The sequence below is a fragment of the Oncorhynchus tshawytscha genome, linkage group LG22 (genome assembly GCF_018296145.1).
Source record: "Oncorhynchus tshawytscha isolate Ot180627B linkage group LG22, Otsh_v2.0, whole genome shotgun sequence".
In the NCBI taxonomy this organism is placed as follows: Eukaryota; Metazoa; Chordata; class Actinopteri; order Salmoniformes; family Salmonidae; genus Oncorhynchus; species Oncorhynchus tshawytscha.
In genome coordinates this window covers 6,592,482-6,618,742 of record NC_056450.1, presented here as the reverse complement: position 1 = coordinate 6,618,742, position 26,261 = coordinate 6,592,482, and the positions used below count along the sequence as shown (strand labels likewise).

At 43.6% G+C, this 26,261-nt stretch overlaps 1 protein-coding gene across 6 annotated transcripts; it reads right to left on the bottom strand.

Annotated features, from left to right (window-relative positions):
• Positions 1–26,261, bottom strand: LOC112221637 (solute carrier family 41 member 1). 6 transcript variants are annotated; one of them, XM_024383822.2, is made up of 11 exons: positions 26,132–26,261; positions 22,326–22,645; positions 17,398–17,505; positions 14,244–14,315; positions 13,783–13,927; positions 13,462–13,608; positions 5,855–5,999; positions 5,512–5,591; positions 1,968–2,102; positions 1,533–1,681; positions 1–1,350 (listed from the first exon to the last, which is right to left on the bottom strand). In XM_024383822.2, the coding sequence occupies exons 2-11, from the start codon at positions 22,617–22,619 to the stop codon at positions 1,177–1,179; spliced, it is 1,449 nt and encodes a 482-aa protein (XP_024239590.1). In that variant the 5' UTR covers positions 22,620–22,645; positions 26,132–26,261; the 3' UTR covers positions 1–1,176. The 6 variants fall into 6 exon arrangements, with proteins under 6 accessions (XP_024239590.1, XP_024239593.1, XP_024239591.1 ...); XM_024383825.1 differs by lacking the exon at positions 26,132–26,261 and adding an exon at positions 26,050–26,127; XM_024383823.2 differs by lacking the exon at positions 26,132–26,261 and adding an exon at positions 25,370–25,614.

Below are 26,261 nucleotides of genomic sequence, written 5' to 3'. Positions count from 1 at the left end.
TTAGTTTTTTTGTTTCATTTTTATGTTCAAGCCCCTTAACCATGTGTGAGGGCACTACAGTTGTAACGTACAGAAGGCATGTGAATGGGGACATTGCAATGTTTTAAATAAAGCTACCTTTTCTTTAAATAGACATTTGTGATTATACAAAACACACCCGACATGTAACATTCATGATACACGGACTTGACAGATACTGTGTACTTTAAGGTTTTGTTTTTGCATTTAAGATTGCTGCTGAACATTAAGATGTGACAAACATTAGTAACACTTTATCAGGCACTTTGCTATGATACCGTTTCCCGTCCTGTCATATGTGATAAGACGCCTAACACCTTGAACCAGATTTGAGAACAGTTTCAATGTTTTGCCCTTACCCCATCTCACATTACTGATGACATGCCAACGGTAACTTAACTCTGGTTTAAGAAGTGCCTCCCTTAAAAGTTTAATTTGCAGATATTTAACTTAACACTGTGACAGTAAGCTGCTCATAGAAAAATCACAAAATAATACTGATTGCCTTCAAATATGTTCGATCCTTGATACATTCACAGGTCCATTCCATTCACACCCTAGTTGCAATTTCAATGGGTGCAGTAGTTTCAAGCTACGCATTGGTGGTGATGTATGAAGATGATTCTACTTCGATCTACAACAGAATGTTCCTGTAGTTACCAGTCAAGTAAGGTTTTTTGAGTTATGTCTATAATGAAAGGGATGTTGCTAAGCCCCACTCTGCATTCTACATCCAGAAATACTGTAAACAAGTTAAAATTCATTTTCATACACCAACATACAATGCACCCATTATCGATCAATAACCATTCCCTAATTTCAGAAAAAGTTCAATTTAGTGTGTTGATTTTTCCATTGTCTCACATTCACAAGTGACATGCGGGGTGTGTGAAATAGGACCTGGATGAGTTTGCAGTTTGTCCCATCAACCCATACTTTCTGAGGTTTGAAATGACCCACACCTCCTGATGAACTGTAAGCTGAGTGAGTGAGTGTTCGTGCAGTCAGTCAGTCACACTGCCATCCCCACGCCCAGCAGAGTAACTCCCTCCAGTGGTGAAGGCAGAGGAGAGGCAGGGCAGGGAGATGATACAGACCCCTGGTCTGGGAAGGCACAGCACAGAGAGGCCTGTAGCAGACTGATGACCTCCATCCCTTTCAGAGTCCCAGCCCCTCCATGAGTGAGACAGAACGGAAGACCAAAGCCAGGAAGCCGGTCCCCAGTAGGTCTCCCAGGGCTGTCAGGTAGGGGATGGAAAAGTTGTCTGGGTCCAGACTCCTCCTCCACATCAGACGGACTATCAGGTCAGCCACATAGAGGAGGATACCCACCTGGAGGAACATCCCATACAGACAGACAATCCATCACACAGCAGATCTGAATGAGAAATCCACAAGTCCTTATACTTCAATAACTGTATAATGAAAAGTCCTTACAAGTCTGTATGAGACTTTACCAAACTCCATCAGTGTACCAGTGACTGAGGAGTAGCAGGCGAGGGGATAGGGCGTACCTGGAGAAGGGCAGCACACAGGTAGCAGACGGTGAAAGTGACAGTGAGGGCAGTGTGGCCGCCTTGGAGCAGAGAGATGGTATAGAGGAACACCAGGTGGCCCGGAACCACCAATAGGAACAACACCCTTGCTGACTTGGAGTTCACACCTGGAGAGACAAAGGCAACTAATGAATACTGTAGGTAGTTTTCTTATCTTGTTTAGTTACTGTGGCAGCACTGTCTGAAATGTAAATCTGTACAAATACTATGACAAAGAGAGGATACATATAACAGGAATGGCAAGAGAGGGGTTCCAAATAGTAAAGTTCATATTTGCTAAATCACAAACAGAGAGGAAGTAACTGGCATATATTCTCCTTTTTTTTGTTGTTACAGACATATCTACAAGCAATCCATGACCCTCTATAGAAAGACAGAGTGGAGGAGCCTTTCCTGAGGTGAAGAAGGTAGTAAAGGGGCTGGGCCAGTGCTGTCTCATCTTATAGGGCAAGACTCCAGGCATGCTCCAGAAGTGAAGGTAGGTTGAGATCCGACTAGCCTGGATGGCCACCAAGTTTCCTCCGACACCTGAGGGGAAGCACCGAGCATGGAAAGAATATCAACCACACAAGTCTCCTATTATACAGTCACCTGCTTTTCCATTGAAATATGACTCTCTATATGTAAAACACATGTTGCCCACCACATGCTTTTGACTTCAAAAATTCCTGAGTATATCCTCATGATTTATTTAATTTCTTATTTGATTCATCAATTCCACATTGACAGATCCCTGCTTGTAGAGGTCTGCACGGGACTGATTTCTTCATCCTGCAGCTTTTCATACCGCACCTGCCCGCTCCCGCTGGCTTTCTGTCGGACTCTCTTCTGCTCCCTGGTCTTGAACCCAACCGCAGTCCTGAAATGTTATTTCAGGCAGCTCACTTGACAGCCATGGTTCCAGCAAGTGTGCGCCCTATACTATAGGTAATATGCTCTAAAATAACCTAAGAAATAGGTTAGGTTAAATGACCAGAGATTTTCACGTAGCCCATTATATTAGGCGATCGGTATTACTGGGCTATATCGGCCAATATGCTAGACTAGACGTAGTTTGAAGAGAGCAGAGTTGAAGAGAGCAGAGTTGGAGAGAGAGAGCGGACACTTGCACTTTCTCTTCAGCTACGTTTAGCGTAGGCCTAATAGCCTACCTTTCAGGAGAGGGACACATTCCAGACGGACACAAATACGGGTGATCAATATTTATTTCTAGGCGATGTAGTAAACTATTCTGATTAGGCTATAGTTTACTACATTGCCTAGAAATAAATATTGATTGTGTCCGTCTGAAATTCGCCCCTCTCCTGAAAGGTAGGCTAAACGTAGCTGAAGAGAAAGTGCAAGTGTCTGCTCTCTCTATCCAACTCTGCTCTCTTCAAACTACGTTATTTAGGAAGTTAATTTCCCTGGAAAGATATCTACCCGTGCTTCTGCATAGGATATAGCCTCATACTCTATTTAATTGAGACCACAAGCATGTTTGATATTGCACGCCCAACTAAGAGAGGTATCGCTACTGCACTTGAAGCTGCAAGATTAATGAGACCGGACACTTGCACTTTCTCACGAGCTATGTTTTGCATATAGGATATAGCCTACCTTTTAAGAGCAGTTCATTTGTAGATTTGTAGACCGACTCGTTGGTTGAGGGCCCTCCACTTCTTTCCATTATCAATATTTATCTACCGACACTGTAAACTATGTAGCCTAATCATATTTAAGTTAATTTCCTTGAAAAGATACAATACATCACCAAAAGTATGTGGACACCCCTTGAAATGAGTGGATTCGGCTATTTCAGCCACATCCGTTGTTGACAGGTATATAAAATTGGGCATTGGCAGTATAATGGCCTTACTGAAGATCTCAGTGACTTAAAGGATGCCACCTTTCCAACAAGTCAGTTGTCAAATTCCTGCTCTGCTAGAGCTGCCCCGGTCAACTGTAAGTGCTGTTATTTTGAAGTGGAAATGTCTGGGAGCAATAAGTGGTAGGCCACACAAGCTCACAGAACGGGACTGCAGAGTACCCAAGCGCGTAGAAATCGTCTGTCCTCGGTTGCAACACTCACTACAGAGTTCCAAACTGCCTCTGGAAGCAACATCAGCACAAGAACTGTTTGTCGGGAGCTTCATGAAATGAGTTTCCATGGCCGAGCAGCTGCACAAAAGCCTAAGATCACCATGCGCAATGCCAAGTGTCGGCTGGAGTGGTGTAAAGCTCGCTGCCATTGGACTCTAGAGCAGTGGAAACACGTTCTCTGGATAGACAAATCTTGGTTTTGCAGATGCCAGGATAACACTACCTGCCCCAATGCATAGTGCCAACTGTAAAGTTTGGTGGAGGAGTAATAATGGTCTGGGGCTGTTTTTCATGGTTCGGGCTAGGCCCCTTAGTTCCTGGGGCTGTTTTTCATGGTTCGTACAGGTAACGTACAGCATACAATGACATTCTGTGCTTCCAACTTTGTGGCAACAGTTTGGGAAAGGCCCTTCCTTGCCTCAGACAATGTCCCTGTGTACAGGTCCATACAGAAATGGTTTGTCGAGATCAGTGTGGAAGAACTTGACTGGCCTGCACAGAGGCCTTACCTCAACCTTTGGGATGAATTGGAATGCCGACTGCAAGCCAGGCCCAACATCAGTGCTGCGTTCTCACTAATGCTTGTGGCTGAATGGAAGCAAGTCCCCGCAGCAATGATCGAACATCTAGTGGAAAGCCTTCCCAGAAGAGTGGAGGCTGTTATAGCAGCAAAGGTGGACCAACTTCATATTAATGCCCATTATTTTGAGATGTTCGACGAGCAGGTGTCCACATACTTTGGTATCTGCCACACTTTTCTCCGCCCATGCATAGGCAGTCTTCTCTATTTTATTGAGACCACACATATTGTAGCAATATATGATCCACGTTACAATTTCCACCAAGAGGTTTAACCCTATTGGTGCGATGTGTAGGATGTTTGCCTTTCATGCCAGAGACCAGGGTTTGCTTCCTGCCCCCTAAGTTTGCTACACTGGTGTCAGAAGTGGGATAGTGGCTGTGAGGCCATCAGAACGCATGGGTGAAGTGTGAAGGGTCTTGAAAGAACACATAAGTGCTTGTAATATGCCTACAATAGGTAGGCACATGCATACGATGCAGAAAGACGACGGTTTGCAAATAATCTGCGGGACAAAAACCCTTTTCATCCCAAAGTTGTCTGTCTGGATCCAAAGGTGCAGCCCTCTTCCTGCTTGAGGTCTTGCCACTGTTGCCACCAAGTGGAGAAACAAATTGCTATTGATACATTTGTCTTACTTATTTTGATGTAAAAAATATTACCTTTATTTAACCAGGCAAGTCAATTAAGAACAAATTATTAAGTACAATGACGGCCTGGCAATCCTGTGTGGACAGGGGCTACTGTTAACAGCACAAATGCAACAGCAAACAAACAGTAGATGTGTGTTTGTGTGCGTACAGGCATGTGTGTGGTGTGTGACGTGATTCTATGGTAACATCTACCAAAATACTGTTTTTGTCATATCCTAATCAAACACCAATACAGATGTGTATCTCAGACTTGACGAGACTTGAGGGGACATTGGTAAAACACAAAGTGCCGGGTAATAGTCATAGTACCAGGAGAGGGAAATTCTAACCACTGTGAGCAATATTTAACTGAGGTCCAAAGGCTATCCAATGCTCAGCATCAGGCAGCCAATATCAGCCTGGGACACTGCCATTTGTGGGTAAGAACATCTTACCGTGTGCTCTTAAACACTCTCATTTGAAAGGATTTCCCAGCATGTGTCATTTATAGACAGTTAACTGACTGAGCCAGGCACATGAATGTCCCATGGTCGTTAATAACTCAACTCTCCCCTTTCCATCCTTGTATAATGTGTTCAGAGACCACTTTCTAGTTTCATTTAACCAAGATGAGTCCACTCACCATTTATGACGGGTGTAAAGACGGCCATCCCCTCAAAGTTAGGGTCGCTAACAGTCTTGTCCAATATGAGTCCCCCAAAACTGAAAAAGGTCATAATGAAAAACATCAGTCAAACATCTACTGATCAGATACATGTTTTTAATAATATATAATAAAAAGAATAATAATATATGCCATTTATCAGACACTTTTATCCAAAGCGACATACAGTCATGCGTTTTACATATGGGTGGCCCCGGGATTCGAACCCACTATCTTGGCATTGCAAGCTCTATCAACGGAGTCATACAGGAATATATGATAAGGCTATGATAAGAATGATAAGGTGTCATGTGTGTCTTACCTGCTGATAGACATGGCTACGAGGACAGGCTGCCAGCCAGAGACGAGGACCTCCTTGATTTGAGGGCTCTTCCGGGCCACCACCACCCACAGAGGGATCAGAGCCAGGAAGAACACACACAACAGGGGAGACAGGTACCAGACGTCTACACAACAGAGAAAACACGTTAGAATAGTGTCCACAATGCACTGTTTACCACTCTCCCACACAAATAGAACACAATTCATCTGACATAAGAGCACCTCCAAAATTGTTAGAAATGTTCTGATATTTAAACATTAAAGCCATTTTACTTTTACATGTTTAAATTGGGCTTTGTAAAAGTAGCTAACTGTATAGTTCGTGCAGACCACAGGCAAGAGATGAGTGGGAACTTACACTGAACAAAGGAATTAATGCAACAAGGTACAATTTAAACGATTTTACTGAGTTACAGTTCCTATAAGGAAATCAGTGAATTAAAATAAATTCACTAGACCCCAATCTATGGATTTCACATGACTGTGAATACAGATATGCATCTGTTGGTCAGATACTTTTTAGAAAAAAGTAGGGTCATGGATCAGAAAACCAGTCCGTATCTGGTGTGACCTCCATTCGCCTCATGCAGCGCCACACATCTCCTTTGAATAGAGTTGATCAGCCTGTTGATTGTGGCCTGTGGAATGTTGTCCCACTCTTCTTCAATGGTTGTGCAAAGTTGCTTATTGGCTGTAACTGGAACATGCAGTCGTACACATCGATTCAGAGCATCCCAAACATGCTCAATGGGTGACATGACTATGCAGGCCATGGAAGAACTGGGACATTTTCAGCTTCCAGGAATTGTGTACAGATCCTTGCGACATTATAATGCTGAAACATGAGATGATGGCAGTGGATGAATGGCACGACAATGAGCCTCAGTACCTCATCACGTTATCTCTGTGCACTCAAATTGCCATCGTAGCTTATGTCTGCCCATACCATAACCCCACCATGGGGCACTCTGTTCCCAACGTTGACATCAGCAAATCGCTCGCCCACGCCACGCCCTACATGCTGTCTGTCATCTGCCCAGTACAGCTGAAACCGGGATTCATATGTGAAGAGCACACTTCTCCAGCATGCCAGTGACCATCGAAGGTGAGCATTTGCCCACTGAAGTAATTTACAATGCCGAACTGCAATCAGCTCAAGACCCTGGTGAGTACGACGAGCACGCAGATGAGCTTCCCTGAGACGGTTTCTGACAGTTTGTGCAGAAATTCTTTGGTTGTGCAAACCCACCCTCATCAGCTGTTTGGGTGGCTGGTCTCAGATGATCCTGCAGGTGCAGAAGCCGGATGTGGAGGTCCTGGGCTGGCGTGGTTACACGTGGTCTGCGGTTTCGAGGCAGGTTGAACGTACTGCCAAATTCTCTAAAACTACGTTGAAGGCGGCTTTTGGTAGAGAACTTAACATTAAATTCCCCCTCATAAGAGCGTGAGGGTGTCTGAGACTCCATCAGGCCCCTCCATCAGCCACTATGGATTCTACAGTTGGCTATGGTCCATCAGGCCTCTCCGCCCATCAATCCTTGGAGGGTCTGCAAGGCCACTCGAGATGAAAGAGCGGCCGCACCTCCTCAGCCTTTGCACCAGCTGTGGTCCTTGGTTCCCGGGGCAAAACATATTGGTCCCCGGAGGGAAGAAAACCCTGTGCTAACGAGTACTGGACATTACAAGACATCTTCCTACCGTTCTACAACAAATGTCGGGGGCTGACACTGTCGTAGTCCATGTGCGGGTCAAACGACATTAGGAGGGCTAGCTCGGAACTGCTGAAAATTGATTTTAAAGAACTGATCCTAGCTCGGAAAGCAGACAATTATTTCAGGCCCAGGCTACTGGCATTACATATCTGGCTAAAATATTACTGTAGCTCTGTTGGCATAACTTTTATCGATAACTTTGACACCTTCTGGAAACAAAAGATGCTCTACAGGAATGACGTGGTCCATCCAAATCATCTTGTCCACGCATTTCAAGGCTGCGTTGAGACAATTACTTATCAATGACACAAGCCCTGCGCAGATAATCCCTACCATTGTGTCGCTGAGTTGTCATAGTGCTGCAGTAAATGTAAATTGTCCCAGGAGTGTTGGAAGTCATAATGTAAGTAACCTAATTTACAGTGTATCCGGAAAATATTCAGACCCCTTCCCCTTTTCCACATTATTACGTTACAGCCTTATTCTAAAATGGATTAAAGAAATAAAAATTCTCAAACAACACACAATACCCCGATAATGACAAAGCAAAAGACAGGTTTTCAGAAAGTTTGGTAAGATTATTAAAAATTCAAAATAGAAATATCTTATTTAGATAAGAATTCAGACCCTTTGCTATGAGACTCAAAATTGAGCTCAGCTGATTGGACATGATTTGGAAAGGTCCCACAGTTGACAGTGCATGTCAGAGCAAAGCCAAAACCATGAGGTTGAAGGAATTGTCCGTAGAGCTCAGAGACAGGATTGTGTCGACGCACAGATCTGGGGAAGGGTACCAAAAATGTCTGCAGCATTCAAGGTCCCCAAGAACACAGTGGCCTCCATCATTCTTAAAATGGAAGAAGTTTGGAATCAGCAACTCTTCCTAGAGCTAGCTGCCCGGCCAAACTGAGTAATCGGGGGAGAAGGGCCTTGGTCAGGGAGGTGGCCAAGAACCCAATAGCCACTCTGGCAGAGTTCCTCTGTGGAGATGGGAGAACCTTCCAGAAGGACAACGATCTCTGCAGCACTCCACCAATCAGGCCTATGGTAGAGTGGCCAGACGGAAGCCACTCCTCAGTAAAAGCGTGGCCAGACGGAAGCCACTCCTCAGTAAAAGCGTGGCCAGACGGAAGCCACTCCTCAGTAAAAGCGTGGCCAGACGGAAGCCACTCCTCAGTAAAAGCGTGGCCAGACGGAAGCCACTCCTCAGTAAAAGGCACATGACAGCCCACTGGGAGTTTGCCAAAAGGCACCTAAAGGACTCTGACCATGAGAAACAAGATTCTCTGGTCTGATGAAACGAAGATTGAACTCTTTGGCCTGAATGCCAAGCGTCATGTCTGGAGAAAACCTGGCACCATCCCTACGGTGAAGCATGGTGGTGGCAGCATCATGCTGTTGGGATGTTTTTCAGCAGCAGGGACTGGGAGACTAGTCAGGATCGAGGGAAAGATGATCGGAGCAAAGTACAGAGAGATCCTTGATGAAAATCTGCTCCAGAGCACTCAGGACCTCAGACTGGGACGAAGATTCACCTTCCAATAGGACCCTAAGCACATTGCCAAGACAATGCAGGTGTGGCTTCGGGACAAGTCTCTGAATGTCCTTGAGTGGCCCAGCCAGAGTCTGGACTTGAACCCAATCGAAAATCTCTGGAGAGACCTGAAAATAGCTGTGCATCATTGCTCCCCGTCAAACCTGACAGAGCTTGAGAGGATCTGCAGAGAAGAATGTGAGAAATTTCCAAATACAGGTGTGCCAAGTTTCTAGCATCATACCCAAGAAGACTCGAGGCTGTAATCACTGCCAAAGGTGCTTCAACAAAGTACTGAGAAAAGGGGTCTAAATACTTACGTAAATGTGATATTTCAGTTAATTATAAAATGCACAACAATTTACAAAAAAATGTTTTTGCTTTGTCATTATGGGGTGTAGATTGATGAGGGGGGAAAAATACATTTAAAATGTAGGAAGCTGCTATAGACCACCAAGTGCTAAAAGTCAGAATGTGGATAATATGTGTGAAATGCTTGATAATGTGTGTGATGTCAACAGATATATATAACAGTATATTTTCTGGGTGACCTAAATATTGACTGGCTTTCATCAAGCTGCCCACTCAAGAAAAAGCTTCAAACTATAACCAGTACCTGCAACCTGGTTCAGGTTATCAATCAAGCTAACAGGGTATTTACAAACAGCACAGGAATGAAATCCACATGTATTGATCACATATTTACTAATGCTACAGAACTCTCCTGTAAAGCAGTAGCCACATCCATTGGATAGAGTTATCACAATTATGGTAGCCATATCTAGGAAATCCAAAGTTCCAAATTCTGGACCTAATATTGTGTATAAGAGTTCCTACAATTAGGTTTTGTAGTAGTGATTCCTAAATTGATGATGTAAAGAACATTTGCTGGTCTGTGGTGTGTAATGAGGAGCTTTCAGACCCTTCACATGACACATTTATGAAATTGCTTACTCCAGTTACTAATAAGCATGCACCCATTAAGAAAATAACTGTAAAAACTGTTAAATCCCCATGGATTAATGAGGAATTTAAAAATGTTATGGTTGAGAGGGATGAGGCAAAAGGAGTGGCAAATAAGTCTGGCTGCATAACCGATTGGCAAATGTACTGCAAATTGAGAAATCATGTCACTAAACAGAAACAAAAAAGAAGCAGAAACTATACTATGAAACAAAGATATATAAAGGATTATAGTAAAAAGCTTTGGAGCACCTTAATTAAATAAAATGTTGGGCAAAAAGGCAAACTCATTCACTGAATCAGATTCATCACAAAACCCTCTGATACTGCCAACAACTTCAAAACATTTTTCATTGGCAAGATTAGCAAACTTAGGCATGCAGCAACAAACGCCGAACCTACGCATCCAAGTATAATTGACCAAATTATGAAAGACAAGCACTGTAATTTTAAATTCCATAAAGTAAGTGTGGAAGAGGTGAAAAAAATATTGTTGTCAACCAACAATGACAAGCCACTTGGGTCTGACAAATTGGATGGAAAATTACTGAGGATGATATTTCCACTCCTATTTGCCATCTCTTCAATCTAAGTTTACAAAAAAGTGTGTCCTCAGGCCTGGAGGAAACAAAAGTAATTCCGCTACCCAAGAATAGTAAAGCACCCTTTACTGGCTCAAATAGCCAACCAATCAGCCTGTTACCAACCCATAGTAAACTGTTGGAAAACATTTTGTTTGACCAGATACAATGCTATTTCAGTGTAAACAAACAAAGTATAGACTTTCAGCACTCTTGTAGGGGAGGACATTCAACAAGCACAGCACTTGACAAATGACTGATGATTGGGTGAGAGAAATTGATGATAAAAATATTGTGGGAGCTGTTTTGTTAGAGTTCAGTGCGGCTTTTGACGTTATTGATCATAGTCTGCTGGTGGAAAAACATGTGTTATGGCTTTACACCCCTCGCTATAATGTGGATAAAGAGTTACCTGTCTTAAAGAACACCCTCAGTGTTCTGTTATGGTAGCCTCTCCAACATAACTGCGGTAAAATCAGGCATTCCACAGGGAAGCTGTCTAGGGCCCTTACTTTTTTCAATATTTACTAATGCCCCGCCACTGGGTCTGAGTAAAGCCTGTGTGTCTATGTATGCAGATGACTCAACACTATACACGTCAGCTACTACAGTGAGTGAAATCACTGCAACACTTCACAAAGAGTAACAGTCAGTTTCAGAATGGGTGGCAAGAAATCAGTTAGTCCTAGCATTGTATTTGGGACAAATCATTCACTAAACCTCAACTAAATATTGTAATGAATAATGTGGAAATTGAGCAAATTGAGGAGACTAAACTGCTTTGAGTAACGCTGGATTGTAAACTGTTATGGTCAAAACATATTGATGCAACAGTAGCTAAAAATAGGAGAGGTCTGTCCATAATAAAGTGCTGCTCTGCCTTCTTAACAACAATATCAACAAGGCAAGTCCTACATGCCCTAGTTTTGTCACACCTGTGCTTACTGCCCAGTCTTGTTGTCAGGTGCCACAAAGAGGGACTTGGGAAAATTACAACTGGCCCAAAACACTGCAGCACGGCTGGCCCTTTAATGTGGGGGCGGCAGGGTAGCCTAGTGGTTAGAGCGTTGGACTAGTAACCGAAAGGTTGCAAGTTCGAATCCCCGAGCTGACAAGGTACAAATCTGTCATTCTGCCCCTGAACAGGCAGTTAACCCACTGTTCCTAGGCCGTCATTGAAAATAAGAATTTGTTCTTAACTGACTTGCCTTGTAAAATAAAGGTTAAAAAATAAATAAATGTACACGTAGAGCTAACATGAATAATATGCATGTCAATCTCTCATGGCTCAAAGTAGAGGAGAGATTTACTTCATCACTACTTGTTTTTGTAAGAAGTATTGTTGAATGCACATGTTGAATGCACTGAGCTGTCTGTTTAAACTACTAGCACACAGCTCGGACACCCATGCATAACGCCACAAGACATGCCACCAGAGGTCTCTTCACAGTCCCCAAGTCCAGAATAGGTGCATAGTACTACATAGATACATGGAAATCTATTCTACATCAAGTAACTCAAGCAAGCGGTAAAATCTGATTTAAATAACAGATAAATGGAACAACGAGGACTATGAAGAGTCATACACAGGTACAAACACACGCATACAAAAACACACATAACATGCACAATATACACACACGTACATCTGGATTGTGAGTTCCAGTATTAACTTGTGGCCGGAGGGCACATACTTAATGTATTGTGAAATCTGTTGTAAAAATGTATTTTAATGTTTAAAAATTGTAATATAATGTATATTACTGCCTTCATTTTTGCTGGACTCCAGGAAGAGTAGCTGCTGCCTTGGCAGATCCATAATAAATACAAATACAACTACAAACTGCTCTGGTGGACATTCCTGCACTCAGCATGCCAATTGCACGCTCCCTCAAAACTTGAGACATCTGTGGCATTGTGTTGTGTGACAAAACTGTCCTTCTATTGTCCCCAGCACAAGGTGCACCTGTGTAATGATCATGCTGTTTAATCAGCTTCTTGATATGCCACACCTGTCAGGGGGATGGATTATCTAGGCAAAGGAGAAATTCTCACTAACAGGGATATAAACAAATATGCATAACATTTCAGAGAAATAATATTTTTGAGCATATGAAAAAATGTCGGGGACCTTTTATTTTAGCTTATGAAACATGGAACCAACACTTAACATGTTACATTTATATGTTTGTTCAGTGTAACTTCTGACCTCTGCCGGTTCTGAATAATACTACCACAATGTGGAGGTCTTAATTTGCTTAAATAGTTATTTACCCAGATACATGCACTCTACTGACTCTATTAATTGTTTAATTACTGCCATCTTTTTTTAGTGTCTTGTTTTTGTAATTTTTACCCCCATTTTGTGATTTACAATCTTCTTTCATCGCTGCAACTACCCAACGGCTCGGGAGAGGCGAAGGTCGAGTCATGCGCCCTCCGAAACATGACCCGCCAAACCGAGCTTCTTAACACCCACTCGCTTAACCCTGAAGCCAGCTGCACCAGTGTCGGCGGAAACACCGTTCAACTGACGACCTAAGTCAGCCTGCAGGCACCCGGCCCACCACAAGTAGTCACTAGAGTGTGACGAGCCAAGTAAAGCCCCCCCGGCCAAACCCTCCCCTAACCCGGACGACGCTGGGCCAATTGTACCTGGGATCGATCCCCAGGCTGTAGTGACGCCACAACACTGCGATGCAGTACCTTAGACCGCTGCACCACTTGGGAGGCCCTAATTACTGATTTCTAATTAAAAGTTGAATTAAACCCTTCATCCATTATTATAAAGCCATACCTCGGTACTGGTAGAGTATAGTACTGACTCCAGCCAGCAGGGACAGTGTGATTAGATCTCCCAGACTGGCAGCGATGGGTGTGGCCACATTGTCTGGGTTGATGCCCACTTTCCTGGCGCCAATGATCACCCCAATCATTACTAGACCTATGGAGGGAAGGAGAGAGAGGGATGGAGGGAAGGAAGGAGAGAGGGAAGGGAGGTAGAGCGAGGGATGGAGAAGTGAGAGAGGGGGTGACTGTGAGCACAACCGTTAACAGATACTACGGTCAAGACATTTGGAATCTCAATCTAATAAAGACACACTGAGGGTGAACGCACCTAGAGACAGTGCTGCCACGAATGCAGTGATGATGCTGCTGGCACAGAGCACAGCAGCTTGGTCCAGCTCCACCCCACCTCTAGACATGGCCCCCAGTAATATGGCTGCCACGGCAGCCAGGAAGCCCACCACCGTGGCTTGAACCTGTGGAGAGAATCGATCTTCATATCCCCTGGGTCCATCCATCACATCTAATGTACCTTATGGGCTTAGGCTACCTTCATTATTATGCCTTGGATAATGTGTGACCAAGAGCTATCTTGATCTCTTCCTAACCTTGGACGAGTCTTACACAGCTATTTTTATGGTGATCCTGTTGATCCTCGAGGTCAAGTTAGGCACTGTAACTGTAGCCCAAGGTTGTCTTTCAGATTTGGATATAAAAGGCCAAGTAGTGCCGTGGAAGACTTATGTTCATCTTCCTGTCTGCCTGTCTCCCAACAAATCAATTGGAGATTACCTGAATGAGAGCCAGGTTGCTGCACACCATCGTCCACTGATGCTTGGGGTCATCCATCTGTCCAATGTTAGCCTAAACAAGAGAGCTCATCATTAGTACAGCATACACCAAGATCAAACTTTGGCTTTTCAACAAGAGCGTTGCATTTGATTATGTGTGGGGAAATGTGTGTTTATTTACACTTTGACACTAGCCCCTAGGAGTTAGCAAGAGAGCATAGAGAGACCAGGTCATTTTGCCGTCCTACTTGGGCTAATACTACGTACTATATACAATAGTATGCGGTCCTATGTAGCTCAGTAGCTGGTAGAGCATGGTGCTTTGAACGGCAGGATAGTGGGTTCGATTCCGTACATAAAATGTATGCAAGTATGACTATTAGGATTAAAGCATATTCTAAATGGTATACAGTATATTGTTATATTTATATTAGGATGCTGAAGATGTTGATCTCATCCCGTCAGTAGAGGATGCCTGTTTATTCTTTAAAAGTGCCTTCCTCACCATCATAAATAAGCATGCTCCATTCCCCAAAAAATTACAACCAGGAATAGATATAGCCCTTGGTTCACTCTAGACCCGTTTGCCCTTGACCAGCACAAAAACATCCTGTGGCGTTCTGCATTAGCATCGAATAGCCCCCGTGATATGCAACTTTTCAGGGAAGTTAGGAAAGCTAAGGCTAGCTTTTTCAAACAGAAATTTGCATCCTGTAGTACAAACTCAAAAAAGATCTGGGACACTGTAAAGTCCATGGAGAATAAGAGCACGTCCTCCCAGCTGCCCTCTGCACTGAGGCTAGGAAACACTGTCAATACCGATAAATCCACTATAATTGAGAATTTCAATAAGCATTTCTCTACGGCTGGCCATGCTTTCCACCTGGCTACCCCTACCCCGGTCAACTGCCCGGCATCCTCCACAGCAACCCGCCCAAGCCCCCACCATTTCTCCTTCACCCAAATCCAGATAGCTGATGTTCTGAAAGAGCTGCAAAATCTGGACCCCTACAAATCAGCCGGGCTAGACAATCTGGACCCTCTCTTTCTAAAATGATCTGCCAAAATTGTTGCAACCCCTATTACTACCCTGTTCAACATCTCTTTCGTATCGTCTGAGATTCCCAAAGATTGGAAAGCTGCCGCGGTCATCCCCCTCTTCAAAGGGGAGACACTCTAGACCCAAACTGCTACAGACCTATATCTATCCTACCCTGCCTTTCTAAGGTATTCGAAAGCCAAGTTAACAAACAGATTACCGACCATTTTGAATCCCACTGTACCTTCTCTACTATGCAATCTAGTTTCAGAGCTGGTCATGGGTGCACCTCAGCCACGCTCAAGGTCCTAAACGATATCATAACTGCCATCGATAAGAGTCATTACTGTGCAGCCGTGTTCATCGACCTGGCCAAGGCTTTCGACTCTGTCAATCACCACATTCTTATCGGCAGACTAAACAGCCTTGGTTTCTGAAATGACTGACTCGCTTGGTTCACCAACTACTTCTCTGACATAGTTCAGTCTGTCAAATCGGAGGGCCTGTTGTCCGGACCTCTGGCAGTCTCTATGGGGGTGCCACAGGGTTCAATTCTCGGGCCGACTCTCTCTCTCTGTATACATCAATGATGTCGCTCTTGCTGCTGGTGATTCTCTGATCCACCTCTACGCAGGTGACACCATTCTGTATACATCTGGCCCTTCTTTGGACATTGTGTTAACTAACCTCCAGACGAGCTTCAATGCCATACAACTCTCCTTCCGTGGCCTCCAACTGCTCTTAAATGCAAGTAAAACCAAATGCACGCTCTTCAACCGATCGCTGCCCACACCTGCCCGCCCGCCCAGCATCACTACTCTGGACGGTTCTGACTTAGAATATGTGGACAACTACAAATACCTAGGTGTCTCGTTAGACTGTAAACTCTCCTTCCTGACTCACATTAAGCATCTCCAATCCAAAATTAAATCTAGAAATGTCTTCCTATTTCACAACAAAGCATCCTTCACTCATGCTGCCAAACATACCCTCGTAAAACTGACCATCCTACCGATCCTCGACTTTGGCGATGCCATCTATAAAATAGCCTCCATCACTCTAAACAAATTGGATGCAGTCTATCACAGTGCCATCCATTTTGTTACCAAAGCCCCATACACTACCCACCACTGCGACCTGTACGCTCACGTGGTACTCTCTTGTCACCAAACCCACTGGCTACAGGTTATCTACAAGTCTCTGCTAGGTAAATCTCAGCTGACTGGTCACCATAGCAGCACCCACTCGTAGCACACGCTCCAGCACGTAGTTGTCACTGGTCACCCCCAAAGCCAATTCTTCCTTTGGCCGCCTCTCCTTCCAGTTCTCTGCTGCCAATGACTGGAACGAACTGCAAAAATCACTGACGCTGGAGACTCATATCTCCCTCACTAGCTTTAAGCACCAGCTGTCAGAGCAGCTCACAGATCCCTGCACCTGTACATAGCCCATCTGTAAACAGCCCATCTTTCTATCTCAGTTTAATTTAATTGCTATATTGTAATTACTTCGCCACCATGGCCTATTTATTGCCTTAACTCCCTTATCTTACCTCATTTGCACTCACTGTATATAGACTTTTTTCTTTTTTTCTGCTGTATTATTGACTGTATGTTTGTTTTACTCCATGTGTAACTCTGTGTTGTTGTATGTGTCGAATTGCTATGCTTTATCTTGGCCAGGTCGCAGTTGCAAATGAGAACTTGTTCTCAACTAACCTACCTGGTTAAATAAAGGTGAAATAAAAAAATAAATACTGTATTTATTTATTTTGCTCCTTTGCACCCTTGTATTTCTACTTGCACATACATCTTCTGCACATCAATCACTCTAGTGTCTAATTGGTATATTGTAATTACTTTGCCACCATGGCCTATTTATTGCCTTACCTCCCTTTTCCTACCTCATTTGCACACACTGTATATAGGTTTTCTTCAACTGTATTATTGACTGTATGTTTTGTTTATTCCATGTGTAACTCTGTGTTGTTGTATGTGTCGAACTGCTTTGCTTTATTCTTGGCCAGGTCGCAGTTGTAAATGTGAACTTGTTTTCAACTTGCCTACCTGGCTAAATAAAGGTGGAAAAAATAAAACATGTTTAAATGTGGACTCACTGCAGTGGAGAGGCGAGCAGCCAGGGTCATCTCCAGGTTGCCCTTCAGTCCCACCAGAGCTGGAACCAGGATGAAAATCTCTGTGATGACCTTAAACACCTCCCAGTGCTGAAACACACAGACATCATCATCAACTGTATCCTTTCAGCCAGACCCCGACAGGGATAAACACTTATATTGTCCTTAAATACAACCATCATCCCAACACAAAAACAAATCATCCAACACCAGCAGCCCTTCTTTCAATTGTAAACTGTGATCTTCAAAATTAAATATTAGTCTCAAATTCTACTTGAGTTTAATCTCAGTGATATATTGGCAGCTATTTTGTCAGATAGACTTTGTCAGACAGAAAATTAAAATAACTTAATTGAGTGTCTAAGAGTTCCTCTTGACAACGTGTCTACAAACCCCCTACTGAAGATCTAAAAATAGAGGCATGTATAAATAAACAGATAAGTCAGCTTTGCCAGGATGGGGGTGGGGTAGGTTATTTTTAAACGCCGCTCTCAAGTTCTTCTCAAATGTCGACTAAAGGCTGTCACATTCGGGGCCTATCTTGGGAATAACCCAGTTCATTTTGCCTCCACTGGTCGGCGGTCCAGAGCCCTAGCTCCAGCTCAGAGCTCCGACTCTGTGACCAAATTGGCACCATAGCCCTTATATAATGCACTACATAGGGAATAGGGTGCCATTTTTGGATGCAAACCTCTGTCTCTCTCACTCCCAGTCTGATTCTCTTCAGTGGGTCATATGAATGAGTGTAGTCTGGCCAAGGAGTGGGAAGGTGAACGGAAAGGCTCTGGAGCAACGAACCGCCCTTGCTGTCTCTACCTGGCCGGTTCCCCTCTTTCCACTGGGATTCTCTGCCTCTAACCCTATTACAGGGGCTGAGTCACTGGCTTACTGGGGCTCTTTCATACCGTCCCTAGGGGGGGTGCGTCACTTGAGTGGGTTGAGTCACTGATGTGATCTTCCTGTCTGGGTTGGCACCCCCCCCTTGGGTTGTGCCGTGGTGGAGATCTTTGTGGGCTATACTCGGCCTTGTCTCAGGATGGTAATTTGGTGGTTGAAGATATCCCTCTAGTGGTGTGGGGGCTGTGCTTTGGCAAAGTGGGTGGGGTTATATCCTTCCTGTTTGGCCCTGTCCTGGGGTGTCCTCAGATGGGGCCACAGTGTCTCCTGACCCCTCCTGTCTCAGCCTCCAGTATTTATGCTGCAGTAGTTTATGTGTCGGGGGGCTAGGGTCAGTTTGTTATATCTAGAGTACTTCTCCTGTCCTATTCGGTGTCCTGTGTGAATTCAAGTGTGCTCTCTCTAATTCTCTCTTTCTCTCTCTCTCTCGGAGGACCTGAACCCTAGGACCATGCCTCAGGACTACCTGACATGATGACTCCTTGCTGTCCTCAGTCCACCTGGCCGTGCTGCTGCTCCAGTTTCAACTGTTCTGCCTTATTATTATTTGACCATGCTGGTCATTTATGAACATTTGAACATCTTGGCCATGTTCTGTTATAATCTCCACCCGGCACAGCCAGAAGAGGACTGGCCACCCCACATAGCCTGGTTCCTCTCTAGGTTTCTTCCTAGGTTTTGGCCTTTCTAGGGAGTTTTTCCTAGCCACCGTGCTTCTACACCTGCATTGCTTGCTGTTTGGGGGTTTTGGCTGGGTTTCTGTACAGCACTTTGAGATATCAGCTGATGTACGAAGGGCTATATAAATAAATTTGATTTGATTTTGATTCATCAGTCCTCCCTCTGTCAGCCAACTGCCCACTCTCTCTCTCTCTATACAATGAAAGCCTCCCCAAACCAACCTTTCCCACCTCCAAATCTGATTTGTATGGCAATGGAAGGTGGAGAAAGAGTTCAAAACTGATATCCAAAATAGAGAGAGGATATAAAAAGAAACCCCGTTTGGATTATCATGAAAAACTGATAAGCAAATCATAGGCATGATGACTCCTCTGTTTTAAGTCATTGTCCATCTTTCCAGTGACTAAAATGCATTGCTATTTCCCAGAGGGGTTACAACAGGAGGGAAACCATTTTCAAAACAATTCTCACAGATGTTCTAAAAGACAGTGCTGTAAGAGGTCCTGTCCCTGCTGGCCTTTAATGATCTGACCATTTTGATTCCTATCAAACTACATAAAAATAGGACTATAATAGGTTACGCTCGCTCACATACACAGACACACACACACACACACACACACACACACACACACACACACACACACACACACACACACGGTTATACAGAAGTAGGAGGAGATAGGAAGCCCATCACATAGATCCATACTTGAACAATATCCATGATGATGCCAGCGGAGACCATTCCCAGTCCAGCCACCAGGTATGGCAGCAGCACCTGGGCTGCGATCTGCCAGGAGCTCTCAGGCAGGAAGCCATGGGCAGAGCGGGTCAGCTTACAGGTGAAGCCACGCAACTTCTTCCCCTGGTAGCACAGCTCCAGTTCCAGCCGAGTCACCACCATGATTGTACACACTTACCCCATTACTCAAACCCTTGACTGGTAGGGATAAAGGTCCGGGGGGTAGACAGTGACAGCCTGAGATCCACAGACAAGTACTTGGTTCTTTCGCCAGTAAGCACCACAAGCTAGTGTCTCTGCCGCTTACCTCACAGGTGGGAGCTTGACTTCACTGCAATGTTGCTTTCTGTAATTCATGAAAGGTCATTACAACAAAGCTGGTGACTATGAAGTAGTAACAATGGACCCTGAAAAGTGGGTGAACTTGATTAAAGTCCTCTTAAAGTTAGACGTTGTTCTTCTTCTGTCCTCGCCATGTCCTTGACCTTAGAATACTCCTTTACCCTAGAAGAAATGAGAGTGAATGGAACAAACTCAGAAAACCCCAACAGTCTAGTCCTTTGATGCGTCAGTCCTGGTGAGGGGTCCAGATGTCACTAAAGTGATCACTCTCTCCATCATATGATACACCAACAGCTTGCAGGCTCCATCTTACTACCTCACAAACAAACAATTAACCTTTACCAAGAGGCTTTCACTCAATCGCCGGTCCTTGAGAGAGAAGAGAAAGAGGCAGCAGGTGCAGTTGATCCTTCTGCCCCATTAGATGCTCCTGTTCCATTTGTTTGACTTTTCGATGGTCCTTTGCTGGCTCCCTGACAGGAGAAGTGTTCTCTGTGTCCTCTGAGAAAACGGCAACGCAGTAGGTTCCTGGAGACTCATTCACCATCAAGGGAGGCCTCTGCAGGGGGAGGGCTGTCTGTCTGCGCCACAGTCATTCAGGAGGATGACCGGCTTACAGACTGAGACACACTCTCTCTATTCCTCCCTCTCTCTCTCTAGTGTCGTGACTCACTTACTCCATGCTCCCTCTCCCTCTTAAACGCACAGTTTATCCCCCCCTCCGACTTTCCTCTCGTTATTCTAGCACACAGAGTCTCTTTCCTCTTCGGTTGTAGTAACAGGTTCAAGTCCTGTCAGAAACATATGTCAGGGACCTGCTCTTTACTCTAACTGGTGGGCTTGCTTTGCTCCTCTCTGGGTGTAGTGTCACCCCATTTCATGTGACCACTTGGTATCTGCCCCTCTCGTATCCTCCCTCAGTCCTTATTTTCATGCCCCTCTGCTCAGGCTGCCTCTGTCTATCCCTCTGCATGCTGTGACTGTCTCTTTATGTTAGGGCATCCTACCACTTCCCTCTCTGCCGTCAGCAGTATACGTAGAGCTGATCTCACCGCTGTGTTTCCCCTAAACCACATGCACGATGCGGAGGGACGGAAAGAGAAGGCGAGACAGAGAGGGAGAGAGAGGAAGCGAGAGCCAGCATCTGATTACTCACCGGTGGGTAAGCCGGCTGCCAAATGCCAGGGACGACGGGCAGAGTAGAGGACAAAGCCAGCGCCATGCAGCATCAGAGCAGTGATTCAGCGAAAGAGACATGCAATGAGCCATACTTCAGCAGCATACCAACCCTCTCCTGTTGACACTTCTCTTTACTCTTCTAATCCAATAATGTTGAAATCATGGAATGCTGCAATCTAATAAAATATGCATCACATTCACAACCACCCTGAATATTAGATATATTGCCCAGCCCAACTTTAAGGACACAATGCATAACCTAAACCTAAAGTATGCCAACTTCTTGCATACTAACATTATGCCTAACATACTAACATGTCCCTGAATCCCATTTATTTCTAAACAACACCTAGCCCATGTTGATTTCTTCTTGATTCACTGCACTGCCACTGACTGTCATTCGCTTTTGAGCACTTTGGAGCTTTAGGGCACTAGATGGTAGCCTCGTACAAACCATCCTGATCTCGCAAGCTTACTGTCTGTTTCGCTAGCGAACATATATGTAAGCTCGCGAGATCAGACGGCTTTGCCAGTCTAAACTAGATGACACAATTGGGGTGGACATCTTGAACCTTTGAATAAATTAGTTGAAAATGTATTTCCCCAAAGGTAGCAAGGAATTAGAAAAATGATTTGAAACTAAAGCTGTAACCAGCTGGTTGTCATCCAAACACTGTCAAAAACAGTCAAAAACCTAATGCATATTTAGCAAGGTCTTGAAGGGTTAAACACATTTCGAGCTGGATCTACTTTGGACCGATGAAAGCATTACAGCAAAACAAATGACATGTTTTAACCAATCTGAGTGGCATGTTTTTTTAAGGTAATTTATGTTTTAAGAATCAATATTGAAGTGTTAATACACTTTTATTCCTTTGGAAGTATGAATTATGTCCTCAAATACTGATGAGATTAGACACACCAAGATGTTGGCATTATTACTTGATAGATCATCCAACAGCGTAAGCGTAAGTGACTGCCTACTGTATATACTTCATAGTCATGTGATGCATTCACTCGAACATGAGAAGGCTGGATATCGGGGTTCAAGACAACATGGAGCACTCACCTGGACACTGTCCAGCACCATCCCAGCCATCACCATCCCCATCCCAGCCAGCAGGTAGGGAAACAGCACCTGGAGACCGATGAAAATGGACGACTCTTCTTCCACCTTGGCCACGGCCACCTTCTCCTCCACAGCCTTCTTGACGGGCTGGATGGGGGGCAATAATGGCAGCTCATCTTGCCCATCTAAGGTTCCCGCCTTGGGGCTGGCACTGCCACCTTGGCCTTTCCCCTTGCCCTTTGACTTGGACTTCTTGGACTTCCCCTTCCTCTGGTGTACCTCCCCTTCTGGCATGTTGGTGGTGGATGTGATGTCTTACACTGAAGAGAGATAACACGTTCCACACAATGGTAATCAATAGTCTTACATATCATGCACCAAACCTGCTTGCTAGATACAGTGACATAGGGCAAATTGTAATATGTCTTGCATTGGCACTGGCATGCTCCAGCATGATGGCAACATTGCAGAAACATCCCAGTAAGCAAACTCATTATGAAAATACCTATCTTTTCCTGCCATTGACGTCATGTGCATTTTAGTGGCTGAAAGAAAGGTGAAAAATACTTTTCTGGATGTCGAATATATATATTATCTGAACATCAAAAATACGTATTTTCCGGACTATAAATAAATATGCATTTTTAGAACATTGAAAAGATGTCCATTTCGGATGTTGAAAAAAACGTATTTTCGGGACGTTCAAAATACGTAATTTACAGATGAAAATATGTAATTTCGGTCATTGATTTTTATGGCCAAATTTCAATTGCACATAATTAGTAAGCATTATATCACAATAATATTTTTTCAAGCCTCTTAATATAAGGAAAGACGAGCCACCTGAAGAATGCACCAAAATATTTATTATTGCTCCCATCTACCACATGCACTTACACTACCGTAAGTTTGGGGTTGGGGTCACTTAGAAATGTCCTTGTTTTTGAAAGAAAAGCTGTTTTTTTGTCCAGTAAAATAACATCAAATTGATCAGAAATATGTACATTGTTAATGTTGTAAATGTCTACTGTAGCTGGAAACAGCAGATAAAAAAAAAATGGAATATAGGCGTACAGAGGCCCATTACCAGCAACCATCACTCCTGTGTTCCAATGGCACCTTGTGTTATCTAATCCAAGTTTATCATTTTAAAAGGCTAATTGATCATTAGAAAACCATTTTGCAATTATGTTAGCACAGGTGAAAACTGTTGGTCTGATTAAAGAAGCAATAAAACTGTCCTTCTTTAGATTAGTTGAGTATCTGGAGCATCAGCATTTGTGGGTTCGTTTACAGGTTCAAAATGGCCAGAAACAAATAACATTCTTCTGAAACTCGTCACTCTATTCTTGTTCTGAGAAATTAAGGCTATCCCATGTGAGAAATTGCCAAGAAACTGAAGATCTGGTACAACGCTGTGTACTACTCCCTTCACAGAACAGAGCAAACTGCCTCTAACCAGAATAGAAAGAGGAGTGGGAGGGATGCTGGCCTTCTAGGCAGAGTTCCTCTGTCCAGTGTCTGTGTTCTTTTGCCCATCTTAATCTTTTCTTTTTACCGGCCAGTCTGAGATATGGCTTTTTCTTTGCAATGCTGCCTATTATAAATCCAAAAATTAACAAGCTATACATGCCACGCCCCACTCTCATAAAAAAAACAAGAGCAGCAGCATTAATTATACAATTTCTCTCCACTGCAGCAATCGTGTTTGGATCTGTATGGGCTCTACCGGACAAGACAATTCAAATTACACATACCCCAGACTCAGACCCTTTAAATCTATCAAAAGTGTGCCAGTTTGAGCATGTGTCCATTAGGCTTATGAATTTATTTTTTTAAATCAGCATGAAATAATTTGAGCAAAAAAAAGCTTCACTTTTATTCCATAGGCTGGGATCCACACTATGCAGCTGTTGCAAGAGTCATTTTTCACTTGGTGTGTCATCATAGTGGTCTCAGATTTATGGTCAGACGCTTACGTTGAATACATTTAAACTTGCTGCGTTTTTCAATGCTGATTTGAATGTCATTGAGAAAACATAATCAATATCAAAACATTTTTTTCGCAAACATCCCTTCTGAATTTAAAACTAAACCTCGAAGTAATTATCTAGTTTTTCAAAAGTATCTAATCTGATTACAATATATTTGCCTGTAACGGACTACAGTTACCGTTTTTGTAATCCTTTACATGTAACGGATTTGACAATGTAGTAGAGGCTCTTTAGTAGAAAGTACGCCAAGACCTTGCCAACGATTACATGTAATCCGTTACTCCCCAACCACGCTCCTAACTTTTGACACACACAGAGGCTCTATGAATGTAGCCTACTCCCGTTTTGATGACTCGTGATTGGCCAACAACAAGCTACACGTGCCACGCTCCACTCTCGTAAAAAACAAGAGCAGCAGCATTAATTATACAATTTCTCTCCACTGCAGCAATTGTGTTCGGATCTGTATGGGCCCTACAGGACAACACAATTCAAATTACACATACCCCAGACAATCATATCAGATCTGACCCAGACCCATGACATTAGCTGCAATTATCGGGTATTCAGGTGCTGGTGGATCCGTGAAATTGTCGTCCAGACCGGACAAAATCTGAATCAAACATCAACAACGTTGAAAATAAAAGCCAGTCTGGACTCTGCACCAAAAAATACTTAGTGGGATAAAACCTGACCCCTTGCCTTTTTGACAATGTAGTAGAGGCTCTTTAGTAGAAAGTATGCCAAGACCTTGAATGATACGTGATTTATGTTTGATAGCATGCATAAACAAAAACGGTTGACTGATGACAACCATAGATTTATGCATGACAATGACCCACTACTCCTGCCTTGAACCATTCATTATACTGTCAACAACGTCACCACCTGGGGTGTAAGCGTTACCCTAAACAGTTGCAAAACGTTCTGTTTTGCTACGAAAACTAGCGTTTCTATTGGACATAATTAGGTAGGTACCGCCCTGTTTACTAAAGCTGTCCAATAGAAACGCTTGTTTTCGTTGCAAATTTTGGAGTATTGATTACTTACACCCCTGATTCAACAGACAGCTATGTAGCAATCAAATCCGATTACCCCACTGCTCTGACGTTATGTCCAGGTATTCCCGCTGACTCTTTGCCTTCATTTTCCCTTTGATAAAGCAAGTCCCGATTATGAAGACGAAACCTCTGAAAGCTTGTTAAAATAAATTCATAAAGTAGTAAGAAGCTTTAGCCTAGCGAAAATGTTGACGTGTAGTTGTAGGGAATACCATTGTACAGGAAGCTGACGTGCACATCCCATAATGCTTGTGCATTGGTAACCAATGGTTACACCAGCAAAAGAGTCTGATTGGATCGGAATTGGAGTAGTGGAGTAGAGTAATGTATAACCCCGCCCATTAGAGAAAGTGAACAGTGGTGTGTGATGGTGTGACGGAAAGTGAAATTAAATTCCATCCATATTGTAGCTCTGGAAGCAACGACGACAGCAGTAACCTAAGGCATTATATATGCATCCATTAAAAACAAGATAGGCTATATCATTGATGACTGATGAATTAATTGAGGAACATACTATATTCTATTATAGTCTTCAATTTCATTTAATAATAAGCAAAACAATAACTTGTAACATCAGAACTATAATTAATCTATTACATTCCAATGAATGTACTTTGTCATTTGTTCTTTACAATAGCAAGTTTATACATTTTGTCATTATCTGACCTGTTGTTTCAATGCTGTGGATCCTGATGCAGTCATTCTAAACACAACACTCCTATGCAACGGTCATATTCAATGTTCTTACCTGTTGTTGCAGAAGCTCTTAAAGAAGAACATATGAGGCCGAGATAGTGCTCCAGAAAAATATGGTCACAAAGTTCAGTGGACACCAAGAATAACTGATCTATGGAGTGGGGGCTCCAGAACTGGTGGCT

Excerpts from the sequence above, each read along its gene's own strand:
- LOC112221637 (XM_024383822.2), bottom strand. The coding sequence starts at position 22,619 with ATGCCAGAAGGGGAGGTACACCAGAGGAAGGGGAAGTCCAAGAAGTCC. Across the intron at positions 17,506-22,325 it reads TGGTGCTGGACAGTGTCCAG|CACTGGGAGGTGTTTAAGGT; the intron begins GTGAGTGCTCCA and ends TGTGTGTTTCAG. Across the intron at positions 1,351-1,532 it reads TGTGTGCTGCCCTTCTCCAG|GTGGGTATCCTCCTCTATGT; the intron begins GTACGCCCTATC and ends ATGTTCCTCCAG.